General features: G+C 57.5%; 1 protein-coding gene across 1 annotated transcript in view; it reads right to left on the bottom strand.

The window, feature by feature from the left end:
* Positions 1-623: 623 nt before the first annotated feature.
* The window catches only part of TNS4 (tensin 4), a 22,074-nt gene continuing 11,594 nt past the window's right edge, over positions 624-11,103 (bottom strand). Inside the window, exons 4-13 of the mRNA XM_004707451.2 lie at positions 9,365-9,792; positions 7,496-7,582; positions 7,085-7,210; positions 5,520-5,612; positions 5,360-5,437; positions 3,492-3,563; positions 2,648-2,816; positions 1,850-1,918; positions 1,574-1,600; positions 624-1,037 (exon numbers count right to left, since the gene is read on the bottom strand). Of these exons, the coding sequence (XP_004707508.1) occupies positions 890-1,037; positions 1,574-1,600; positions 1,850-1,918; positions 2,648-2,816; positions 3,492-3,563; positions 5,360-5,437; positions 5,520-5,612; positions 7,085-7,210; positions 7,496-7,582; positions 9,365-9,792 (1,297 nt within the window). The 3' untranslated portion in view covers positions 624-889. The remainder of the gene's footprint in view (positions 1,038-1,573; positions 1,601-1,849; positions 1,919-2,647; positions 2,817-3,491; positions 3,564-5,359; positions 5,438-5,519; positions 5,613-7,084; positions 7,211-7,495; positions 7,583-9,364; positions 9,793-11,103) is intronic.

The following is an 11,103-nucleotide window of genomic DNA, read 5'->3' on the forward strand; positions in this document are numbered from 1 at the left end:
CCCAGGTATGGGTTCCCTAGGACCCCAGGTCTGCTGGAGGAACATCGTCAGTCTTTAGGGGGTTGGGATGGGGTTGGATGCAGAAAAGGCCTCCCCATCTCCAAGCTTCTTGGGGGTGGCGGCCCGTGCATTCTTGACACTCTGCTGCCTCCCTGTGGCTGTGGGGCGGTGGCAGCCACACAGCTGTTGGGGGTGGTGTTGGGGTACGCAGCGCAGCTGGGGCTGAGGCAGAACACGGAGTTGATTCTTTTATCTGCCCTCAGGCCTATCCCTCAGATGTGGGTGCTACAAGAACATTAGAGGGGCCGGGATGCCCCCGGTGGTTATTGGCTTACAAAGAAAATGGGAGGTGGGTCCTAGTTTGTAAGCAGGAATGCAGGTACTGCGTGGGGGGAGGGGGGGTTGTCGCACCCACACAGGGTGGTGAGTCCCCAACAGCCACAGCCAGGTTGGCCCACAGAATCCTGGGGCCCAGCTTTATCACCGGAATAGCTGCCCAAGGGGCCTCCAGGAAGTGGGAAGGAGAAGCTAGCGTCTGCCCAGGCTGGCCTGCCGGCCCCCACAGTCTGCCCTGGCCCAGGCCCAGGCCCAGGCCCAGGCCCAGGCCCAGCAAGTGTCCAGGCTGAGGATCCTCAGGGGCTCTTGTCATCCAAGGTTCTCAGAGGTGGGGGTGCTTCAGGACCTTCAAGGTTTGACAGGAAGACAATGCCTTTTCCAGGGTAGGAACGGCAGGCCCTGCCCGAAGCCCTGAGGAAGGTCACAGTGGGTCTGCGGGCTTCAGCTGTGCCCTGCTCTCTCCCTCCGGCCCAGCAGACGGGTCTGTAAGCATGGCCGCAAGGCCCCTAATCAGAGGTGAGGGTGGGCTGCCAGGAAGGCGCACAGGCAGCCCCTACGCCGACATCCTTTCCGTGTCCTGCAGCAGAGCACCCACCACCTGGATGACCTGGGATGCTGGCCGCGCCGCGTCGTACTCCGCAAACAGGTGGCACACGTTCTCCTGGGCCTCCGTCTGGCTCTTGGCCACGAACCCAAAGATCCTGGTGGGGGACGGTGGGACCCAGGCTCAGGGGATGTGGGCGAGGAGCAGCAGCACTGTTTCCTGCCCTCCCCCCGCCTCTGACTCCGGCGCCTCCTCAGAACTGGGCTCCCTGAGGCTCCGCGGTGTTTCCTGTCAGATCGGAAGACCCCGGACTCCATTTTGGATGGAGACCCCCGTGGAGGATGGGACCTGTGCACCCCCAATGAAGTGATGTGCCCTGAGGACAAGGCTGGGCTGGGCTGGACGGGCAGACTAGGGCATCGCTGTAGACGAGGCTCCTTGAGACTGGAGGCCGGGCCTCTGTGCCCAACTGAAGCTTCCCAGCTCCTATCTCCCACTCAGACTGGAGGCTTCCTGAGGACATGAGCCTGGGCCTCCCCCATCAAATGATGTGCTCCTTAGAGAGGGTCCGTACCCGCCCCCACCCCCACCCTCTTCCTCTAATTCCCTCTTCTTGTTGGGCAGGGCCCTGGAACCTGGACCCCATTACAGCAACTGAGTGGATGGGAGGCAGCCTGGTGGGGAAGGCCTTACCAGGAGGGCTTGCAATACTTCTGCCACCTGTGGGAAAAGAAAGGGAGCGGGTCCAGCAGCCAGGCTTTGCTCTGCTCTGGGGGACAGCCTCCCCCACTGCCTCCCCCGCCCCCCAACAGCCTGCCCCCATCTTTCACCCCTGACCCCTTGGCATCCAAGGCTCTCTCTGTGACTTCCACCCCAAAGCCGGTCGTACTGTAGGAAAGCTTGGTGGGGCTGTGGGCGCGGGCGCCCGGGGCCTGTGTGGCCTGCTGAGTGGCCCGTCCTTGAACTTACTTCCGTTGCTCAGGGTCCATGCCACAGAAGCGGAGGGTGGTGAGGGGATAATGACGCCGGAAAAACACCCTGGGAGGAGGTGAGAGCCTGTCTCAGTGTCCTGCCCATCTCCCCTTCCCTCACCCCCATGTGTCTCTGACGCTCATACCACCCTGTCTTCCAGGAAGCCTCCCACCGGACCCCCGTCAGCCTGCGGGACCTTCCCCACGCCGGGCCCTGCTGCACACGCGTGTGCTTGTCTCCTGGCCCAGCGTGCCACTGCTGCATCTGACACGCCAAGCAGCTCTGCCTCTCGCCTATCTGCACTGGAAGGAATCCTGCTGGTTCTGCTTTGAGTCACCAGGTAGGAAGGGAGCGTGGGGACGACCGCAGTTGCAGGTCAAGTCCCCCAGGGGACCTGGGGATTTCAGTTTCTCAGGGCAGGAAGAGTGTGTGGGTCACCTTGCGCCTGCTGTCAAGTGCTCAGCCGTGGCCAGACTCCTGCCAGGCCGAGCCCCTGCACCCTGATCACCCGGCTCACACTGTCTCTGTGGCCATGCAGGGGTGTCATGATCGGGGAAGAGGCCATCTGTGCCCAGTGATCACTGGCTGAGTTTCCTCTCCATCAATCACAATCAAACGGGGGTAGGTCTTCAGAAGCAGGCCATTGAACTGAGGTCCAGAGAAGGCAGGGGGCTTACCAGAGTCACCCAGCACATGGCTGACCAAGTTGGGTTTAGGACCCCCAAGTCTTCCTCTAGCAAGGCCAGCCCCTCTGGCTCCACCCTGCCCAGCCCTGCATCCCGGGGAAGGCCTTACTTCCTCTGGACATCCGTCAGGGTGATGCCCTGCTCGGTGACTTTGAAGTGGACCACGGTGGGTGTGGGGAGGACGTCCCTCTCAAAGGTGGCTGAGATGGCCTTCTGCACTGCCATGGCTCCAGTCAGGGTCTCCACACCCACAGAGCTCAGGAACAGCGCGTGGCAGCCTGTGGGGTGGAAGGCTGTGCTGGGGCTGTGGCCAGGCTCCGGGGGGAACACACTCCTCCTTAGGAATCCCAAGGGCTCCCTTTACAGCCCCATGGCAGGGGGCCATCTCTAGGGGACTTGGGGGGGGGGTGTCCATAGCTTTCATTGCCCCTGCCCTGATCAGGAGAGGATGGTGCCCTGTGTAGAAGGCAAAGCTTCCTTCTGCCCTGGCCTGTGTACCTCCCTGCAAGGGCCTTGACCAGCTGTGGAGGGCACGGAGAGAAGACAGTAGGCAGAGTGGGCGCCTTTGTGTGCAAGGGGCACAGTAGGGCCCCTCCCTGAGAAGGGTGCTGATCTGTGGCCAGCCTCTCTGGGCATTGGGAAGGGGGACGTTTCCCAGGACTCAGACCTGACACCTCACAGAAGACTAGATGGTGCCACATGCAGGGCGGTTGCCTCAGGCCCCAGGAAGTCCTGGCCCCTAGCTCCATCCTATGTGTGCAGGATGGGCTGTGCATCTCGCCAAGCCCCACCCCTCTCCCAGAACAGCCCCTGCCTGCAGCCTTTCATCTCCCGCTCATGGAGAGGGGGAGGAGTGTGGCACCTTGTTAAAGATGCCACACTGAAAGGGGAGGGGACGCGTGTGGGTCTGGTGTGTGATGTGCGCAGCGCCCGGCACCTCCTCGCCCACTCACCCACAGCTGTCTTCAGACCGGAGGCCGGGCTGTCTGCAGTGAGGTCCCGGGCGGAGGCTCCACCTCCCAGTTCTGAAGCACAGGGAAGGAAGAGGGCCCCAGGGCGGGGTGGGTGAGTGGGCCCCCCTCCTGAATCTCATGGAATATCCCCGTGTCTGTTCTGCCTCTGGGAAGCATCTGGTCTGAGAAACCAGCTGTGAGGCAAGTAGGGGGCACTCAGGGCTCCCCTCAAACGGGGTTGGCAAAGCCTTTTGATCCCCTCCCTCTGCTTCCCCTGCCCTGACTATGAGCTTCTCTCCTGGGTCCCTGACCTCCCCACTTCTTTCAGAGCCTACCCAACCTCAGGCCTGCCTTGGTAGAAAGTAGGGAGGGTCCCCACATCACTCCCCTGTTCCTGACTGCATTTCCCACACCAGCCCCCTGTGTCTCAGCACACCCCAGAGATGACCTGCTCTATTTGGGAGCAGGGGTCCTGGGTTGCCCAGCCTGGCTTCCAGGTTTGGCTTTGGCCCGCCCTGGGGGTGCGCACCTTTGGGCAAGCAACCTCAAGCTTGAAGCCATTCTTTTCCTATCTGTGGAATGGGCACGGTAGTAGCTGCACTTATGCCACAGGATGGAGTGAGGCCGGAAGGCCCCACCACGTGGTCCTTGGGCAACGAATGAACGCTCCAAGGATATCTTTAAGACAGATATGTACGTAAGGTAACAGGTTCAGAAAGTGCTGTGGTTTAAGCATTGGGTGGCTAGCTGCAAGGTTGACAGTTCAAATCCACCAGCCACTCCGAAACAGATGAGGCAGTCTGCTTCCTAAGAGTCTCAGCCGTGGAGCCCCTCGGGGGCAGCACACCTGGTCCTACAGGTGCAGGGTGAGTCAGAACCCACTAGGAGGCAGTAGGTTTGTTTGGGGAGGGCTTGGTTCCATGCTTCCAAGAGAGCGCACATTGATATAACAGGAAAGGGCAAACATGAGTAGTCGGTAAGCAGGACGTTCCGAACCCAGGGACTTTGAGGAAGAGCTGGGCATGGAGAAAAACCAGCCAACCAACACGAGCCAATTAGCTTCCATCAAATTGGCGGTGACTAGTGGTGCCCCCATGTGCCTGAGCTGAATGTGCCCCTCAGGGTGTTCGGTGGCTGTGACCAACCGTTCAGTTGGGAGTCAGTGCTTAATCCTTTGTGCCACCCAGGGACTCCTGGGGGTGGGGGGGAACCCGTCTCTCCATCCAAAGAGGCTATTTTATGTTCCTTTCATCTTCTTAAAACAAACGTAACACGCTTCTGTGGAGTTAATTCCGACTCCTAGCCTCCCTGTGAGTTTCCGAGACTGGAACTGTTTACAGGAGCAGAAAGCCCCACCTTTCTCACATGCAGTGGCTGGTGGATTCCAACGGATGACCTTGCGCAAGGTTAGCAGCTCAACCTGAAACCTCTATGCCGCCAGGCCACCTGGGCCGGCAGCTCTAGGAGACGGTACATCTGGATGGGAGTAGAAAGCCTCATCTTTCTCCCAAGAAAGACTGCTGACCTTGGGGTTAGCAGCCCCATGCGCAAGCACCGCGCCACCAGGGCTCCTGAAAGCGGCGGATACTTATCAGACAAGGGCCTCGCCTGAGCAGCCTCCTTCACTCCCCATGCCGGTGCTGCGGGTGGATGCCTCCGTGATGGGTCATTTCACAGAGAGGAGACTGAGGCTCAGAGCAGCTAACCTTCTCAGAGCCTCACAGCCGGGGAGAGGAGCTGTGGATGACGGGTTCCGGAGCGGGCACTTGTCACACATCCATAACCCCCAGGGACCGTGAGAGGCCGTCACTAAGTACCTTTCCAGAGAGCATGGAGAGGCCCAGCACCCCGGCGCAGCTCAGGCTCACCTTTCTGCGGGATGGTGAGCTTGCAGGGCAGGGCCAGGGCCAGGATGGTGTGCTGGCACACAAAGGCGGAGAGGCTCCCTGCAAGGAGTCGGGCAGCCCTGCGTCAGCCACTGGGGCGTCCCTTGCCCACCCTCACCGCTCAGAAGGGGTGCCCACACACCAAAGTAGGGCTCCTCCTCAGCTCCTTTGAGATGCACCCCTTTGGCGGAAGACTCGATGAGGAAGTGCCGGATGACGTCACTACTGTCCTCGCCTGGACCCAGAAGGAGGGAAGAGTGGACGAGGAGTTAGACAGACATGGACCCCTTCACTCTCTGACTCCCTTCCTTGGGGGGTGATCCTGAGGTGATTACGTCCCTCCCCCTGCCTCTGAGTGGGACTACAGATGGGAATCCTATCTTCAAGGCCTTCCACAAAGCCACCGCTTTGCTCAAAGGCTTCTGGATCCAAAGCATCTTCCGTCTGGAGACCTTGCTCTTAGGCTCAAGAGCTACCACTACAATGGTCTAAGAGTATCGGGTCCTGATTACACTTTCCATCCACTTGTACCTCTTTGCTCTCATCGCTCTCTCCTTCGACCCACTTAATCCCGGGCTTCCTCGTGCAATGCCAGCTCTTTCTGCTGGAGCCAGGCTGGTCCCTGGGACTGGAGCCGTGCCCGGCTGGCTCCCCGTGCCCGGCTGGCTCCCTCTTCCCCAGCGCCTAGCTTCCTCCTTGTGGAGCTCAGTGCTTAATAACCAACCTGCCTCGGAGGTTATTTTCCCCTGAGACCGAGAGGCAGTCAGAACCTGGGATGGGGCTTTCTGTCTTTACCATCACCTGCTGCTCTGGGAGTTCATGAACTGTGTTTGGGGACTCAGTTACCTCATCGGTCAAGTGGGAGGCACAGTCTTTGGGGGTTTAAGCGAGGGACTATATTACCCAGGTATCTTGTACAGCAATTATGTGTTACCCTGAGGGGGCTGCACAAAGTTTGTGGAAAAAAGGAATGAAAAGAGAATAGTCTCGCCCCAGGAACTTTTAGAAGCGTCCTCGTCTATCTCCCCAAAGTGGTGGGAATCCCCATTTGATTCTTTTCCGTATCCCTGGTGCCTGGTGCCTGGTGGACGTGCCATACATGTGTGTCCAGGCACCAAACGAATGTGCGGTCACAGGACAGACAGCACCTTCACATGATGCTACCGCCACATACATGATAAACTACCTCACACACGTGTCCATCTGTCATACAGGCATTGATAAGTCTATCACTTGCCAACCCACATTAACCCCAAACCATTGCCGATCAAGTCAGTGATGACTCACAGAGACCTTCTCGCTCACACACGATAAACTACATCACATGCGTGAGATCAGCTGTCACACACGTGTTATTACTTCACTAGGTCCCCCTCACAACAAGTCCCTTCTGGAGTGAGACAGGGACTCAAAAGAGAGCAGCCTGGGGTGGGACCTGGTCCTCCCTCCTCCTCTTCCAACCACACCGGTGGTCCACAGCAGGGTGTTAGGGGGACTTGGGAGGACAGAGGCAGCTTGGGGTGGTGGAGGGAGCTGCCCCCAGAACCTCCCTGCTACAGGGTCACTGGGAGAGCTCTGAGGTGGACCTACCACTGAGGAGTCACACTGGCCCCAGGCCACCCCGTGAGCTGGGGGCAGAGGTGGGTCTAGAACCCACTACATCCCATTGCCTTGGGGAGCCTTGGGTGAGCAGAGATGGGTGCATACCTGGTCGGGTCTGGGCAGATGCAGGGCCTTCTGGTACCTTCAAGGCAAGGCCGAAGGAGCCTTGGTAGGAACAACTGTCTCTCACGATGAATGTCCCCGGCTCCTCTTTGCTCAGCAGCTCGATTGCTGGAACAATCCTTACGTGAGAGGCAGAACCGCCCCACTACCTAAGCCAGGTGTCCTCATAGAATAGATGCTAAGGAATCACCCTGTGTTTGTGGGAAGTCCTTCCTATTGCTGCACTTCTTATTTCCTTGGGTCATCAGGCCAGCAGAACACCTCCCCTCCGGGACCCCCATCTCCCAGTCCCTTCTCTACCATGAGCCAGGCCCTGCCGGCCTGACACCGAGCACAAATCCCATTATCGGATTCCTGGTCACTTGTCTCCTGAAACACAGCACTTCCCTTTACCTTGCTCTCGGCTGAGGCTGGGCTTGAACCAGTACTTGGATGTATCCATCACAAACTTCATGGTGGGCTGCATGTCCCTGGAGGAACCTGGAGACAGACAGAGGGACTTGAAAGAGGGCCACCTGAAAAGGCCGGAATCCCTCCCTTCCTCTGCCTAGGCATCCCACCACCCACCTTCTCCACCCTGGCCCCATGAGATCTCGAAAGTGGCTACAAGAAGCACTGTCTAACAGGGTTTCAGGACTTGTTGCATCTAGGGCTTGCGTGCCAGGTCGTGAATGAGAAATGCCTTCTTAAATCTAGTGGTATCTGGTGGGGACTGAAATAAGGGAGCCTCAGACCTCACCATTGCTGCTGGAGTCCACCCTTCCCCTGCCCTTCATATTCCTAAGACTTCTTTATCAAGTATCTTCCATTTGGGACAAAAAAGGAAGAAAGATATGGTGAAGGGAAAGAAAACCGTAGATGTGGGCAGGAACTTGGAACCCAGGAGACTGGCTGTTTGACTTGACTCTGATCTGGGCCACTGGTTTCGGATCCTGAACAGCCCCCAACCCAACCCAACCGACACCAAGTTGGCTCTGATTCGTGGCGGCCTGTGTGTCTCAGAGTGGAACTCCAGCTGACCGCCAAACCTTCCCCTTTCTCCTGAGACACCCCACCTCCAATCTCACTGCCATTGAGTTGATGCTGCCTCATAGTGACCCTATAGGGCAGGGCAGAATTGCCCCTGTGGGTTTCTGAGACTAACTCTACCCCCCCCTCACCCCCATCACTGAGATTAACTCTTGACGGGAGTAGAAAGCCCTGTCTTTCTCCTGCAGAGCAGCTGGTGGTTTTGAACTGCTGACCTCGTGGTTGGCAGCCCAACGTAAGCACGACACCACTAGGGCTCTTAGAGATGCCCACCCACCGTTCCTGGGTCTGGAAGGCCAAGAGCAGTGGGGCTCAGTTTTGGCATCTTGACAAGGTGTACTCTTCCTGGATGTCTGTAGTCGCAGACTCTGGGAAGGAGGGTGCTTGTTGTTCTGTGATTTTAACTGTCAGGAGTGCAGTGTGCATTGTCCCCGGAGCCCGTCCGCCCCCGTTGGCAATCTCGTCATCTGTGCTGACTCTCCCTCTCCCTGGTGAGTCATCGAGCCGCTGCTTCTGCACCCCGCACGTCTCCTGGCTCCATCTTCTCCCCCCACCCCCACTGCCCGGCCCTGGTTCAGGCCCTCATTATGGCTCACTTGGATCTCTTCATGATCAAAAGACGAACACAATTAAAACTGCCCTTCCTGCCCGGGCCCCTGCCATCCATCTGCTCCACAGCTGCCGGAGGGCTCTAGTGAACACACACGTCCAACCCCACCAGGCCCTGCCTGGCCTGAGACTTTCCATCGCCCGAAGGGCAAACTTTCCTCTTCAGATTGGCGGCCAAGGCCTTTCACAATATGGCCCCAGGTCCCTGGGCTGGTGTCACCCCACACCCAGGGCTGTAGTCATCTCTGAATGTGCCGTGCATTTCCACAGCCTCGTGACTGGGGATTCACTCTTCCCTCTGTACAGAGGGCTCTCCCTCCCTTCCGGCCCCAAGCCCCGCCCCACTCTCCAGTTCCAGCTCAGAAGGGGATCCATCTCCTTCCAAAGACTCACTGGAAGACCCCTGGAGACCTAGGATATCCCAGGATATCTCTTTACCGCGGTGCTTGTTCAATTCCACCGGGAGGACTGGGTTTTTGTGTGTTTTCCTAGACTCTGTCCATCTGTGTGTCCCCACTTCCTGGCATAGCTACACACACAGCAGAGACTCAGGACCCCCACTGGGCTTTGTCTCTTCCCCTCACCTAAGCCTTATGATGCTTGAGGTATTGGTTTCCAACGTACCTTCCAGGGTTGTGGAGAGAGAGACATCTGGCAGGGTCTGGCTAGGGCTCTCAGCAGCTGGGCAGGGGTGGTTGGAAAAAGCAGCCCCGGGTCGCACAGAGCTCTGGGGTCCTGGGGGTGTCCGCTGGGTTGGGGGAGACCCTGGTTCTGGGCAGCCGTTGATCAGCACGATGGGTATGTCCACCATGGAGTTGGTGATGGATGGTGGGCAGCTGCTGGCATGCTGCTTGGCCAGTGATGGGGAGTGGGTTGCCCTGGGCTGGCCCACACTTGGGGTGGGGTTACCGGGGAGGTGGAAGTCGCTGGGTCTCGCACACAGGGATGCTGGGCCAAGGTTGTGTAGGCTAGAGGAGGAACTGGCTGGGCTTTCCGAGGATCGACAAGAGGACTGATGACTGGCAATGCTGGAGTGGAGGAGGGACTGAGTGCTGCAGGAGGAGAGAGCCCCAGAGAAGGTGTTAGTGCATCAGGGATGGACCTACATTTCAGGGCCGGAGCCAAGCTCTAGAACCTGGCGAGCTGGGTGCCCACAAAACCACACTGCCCCCAGCCCCCCAAACACAAACAAACAAAACATACTGCCATCGAGTGGCCTCTAATGCATGGCCTTGGATCAATAGAAAACTACCTTCCCATTCCCCAGAGTGCTGAGCAGAGGCTTCCCCTTTGATCGCCAAGGATGCTGAAGGACACAGGAAAGTCCCTGGGCAGTAGGGTCTCAGTTTGTTAAGTCAGTGGGCGCATCTCTTTGGGCCAGGGGGGCTTGTCTGAGAGGATCCCTTCTGCTTTCCCAACCAGGCAGATCTGATACAGCAGGCCTCTGGTTCTTCCCTGGTTATATCCTCCCCCACCCCCCAATCCCCTGCACCCTCACGCGCCTGTAGTCAGGCTGGACTTGAACCTAGGCAGGACCTGGACCTATGCTGGACCATGTCCATAGCTGCCGCAGCAGGAATTCTCCATCTCGAGGCGGCCAGCTCCTGTACCCAGTAAGACCATTCCCTGAGCCCAGAGGCCGTGCCAACGGGCATGGCAGGGGAGTCACCAGCCACCTTGCCAGGGACGGCCTTGGCACAGCAGCTCTGGGATTGATTTTGGGGGCAGAGGTCGTGATTTGGTCTTCTGGGGCAGGGTGGCGTGGGTGCGTGACTCCTCTGTGAGGCTTGTAGAGAACTGAGCAGGGCCAGTTGTAACTGAAGCTAAAGCGGGCCCTCCTTTCCACTGCTATTCTCCCAGCAGCCAAGGGGAAGGAGGCTGCTTTGTTCATTCCTAAATGGGCCTTCTCAGGCCCTAGCATTCCATTGACTTCCAGTGTCTCGAGATATTAAAAAAAAAATCCAAACCATCAACCCTCCTTGAGATGGTGGTTATGGGCTGGGGAGGGTACAGGTGAACCTCATTAAAGCAAAGCAATAATTTATAATTTATCAAGGGGTCATGAGGGTGGGAGGAGGGGAAGGGGAGATGATACCAAGGGCTCAAATAGAGAGTAAATGTTAAGAAAATGATAATGGCAACCTATGTACAAATATGCTTGATACAATGGATGTATGGAATGTTATAAGAGCTGTCAGAGCCCCAAATAAAGTGATCTTAAAATAAATAAAAAAATAGAAATAAGCAAAACGAACAGTTTAAAAAAATGAATGAAAAAAGCAGTCTCAATAAATAAAAGAAACAAAACAAAACAAAAAAAGAATATAAAGAAAAAAAAAAAAAAAAGGAAAAGGTGGATGGAA

This window comes from Echinops telfairi, unplaced genomic scaffold, assembly GCF_000313985.2.
Source record: "Echinops telfairi isolate 266 unplaced genomic scaffold, ASM31398v2 ScPeMD7_7458;HRSCAF=8496, whole genome shotgun sequence".
Taxonomy (NCBI): domain Eukaryota; kingdom Metazoa; phylum Chordata; class Mammalia; order Afrosoricida; family Tenrecidae; genus Echinops; species Echinops telfairi.